This window comes from Tachysurus vachellii, chromosome 8, assembly GCF_030014155.1.
Source record: "Tachysurus vachellii isolate PV-2020 chromosome 8, HZAU_Pvac_v1, whole genome shotgun sequence".
NCBI lineage: Eukaryota > Metazoa > Chordata > Actinopteri > Siluriformes > Bagridae > Tachysurus > Tachysurus vachellii.
The window spans coordinates 21,267,279-21,268,394 of record NC_083467.1 but is presented as its reverse complement, the minus strand read 5'-3'; the positions used below and the strand labels follow the sequence as shown (position 1 = coordinate 21,268,394).

At 46.2% G+C, this 1,116-nt stretch overlaps 1 protein-coding gene across 1 annotated transcript; it reads right to left on the bottom strand.

Annotated features, from left to right (window-relative positions):
* Window positions 1–1,116, bottom strand: LOC132850561 (protein kinase C epsilon type-like). Its single transcript, XM_060877199.1, has one exon. The coding sequence runs from the start codon at window positions 1,114–1,116 to the stop codon at window positions 1–3; it is 1,116 nt and encodes a 371-aa protein (XP_060733182.1).

The following is a 1,116-nucleotide window of genomic DNA, read 5'->3' as shown; positions in this document are numbered from 1 at the left end:
TTATAATAACACTTTGGTGTTAATGAAAGAGAAGCCTTTAAACTCCTCTTGGCTGGACTGGTTGAAGAAGGAAAGTTCCCCATGAGGAAGCTGGGGATCCTCACAAGTGGATCCTTTCAGAAAATTACAGATGTCTCTCTTTGACATAATCTGTGGCTGAAAAGGGGGTGGGATTTTCCTCTGTTCCAGCAGGACCCAGTTGATATTTTTGAAGAAAGGGTGAACTTTGATGGCGTTCTCTTTGCCTTGCGACTTCACACAGCCGAGACGATTCTTGGGGTTCTTCTCCAGGAAGGCTTTTAGGATGCTGATCGCCTCTATGCTGAGATTTGTTGGGTAATGTGGCTCAGCATTGACAATGTAATCGTACATCTTCTGTTCATCGTCATCATGAAACGGGTCGCAGCCTGTCATCATCTCGTACATGATAACACCTAGGGCCCACCAATCCACCGACGTGCCGTATTCCCAATACTGGACCATCTCTGGTGACTTGTAGTTGGGTGTGCCCCAAAACGTTTTGGCCATGTTTCCATCCACTATGCCATCCATGCATATGCCAAAGTCTGCAATCTTGCAGTGGCCATCAGCATCTAAGAGGATGTTTTCGGGCTTGAGATCTCTGTGAATAATCCCATTTCGGTGGAGGAACATGAGGGCACAGGCAATCTCAGCAGCATAAAACTGGGTGCAATGTTCATCAAACCCTTGTAATATGTGGAATGCAAGATCTCCTCCATTCAAATATTCCATAGCAAAGCACAATGAATCGTTGGTCTGGAAGCTGCAGAACAGGTGGGTCAGGTAGGGGTGTTCACTGGCCAGAGTCAAGATGCGTCTTTCCATAAAAGCGTAGCTGATCATATTGAATTCCCTAATCGTGTCCTTCTTTATGATCTTCAGCGCATACACCTCATCGGTGCCTTTGAGCTCAGACAAAATCACCTTCCCGAATGTACCACTTCCAAGTACACAGAGGAGGTTGAAGTCCTCCAGACTCTTTCTCTCACGCTGCAGCTTTATATCCTCTTGGCTTTCCTCTGAACTGCAGTCTTTCAGTGATGAACTACTTTCTGCTTGATCCAGAGGATGAGGTTCTGCATCTGTGCTGACCAT

What these genes read in the sequence shown, in the direction of transcription:
- LOC132850561 (XM_060877199.1), bottom strand. Translation starts at nt 1,116, where the DNA reads ATGGTCAGCACAGATGCAGAACCTCATCCTCTGGATCAAGCAGAAAGT.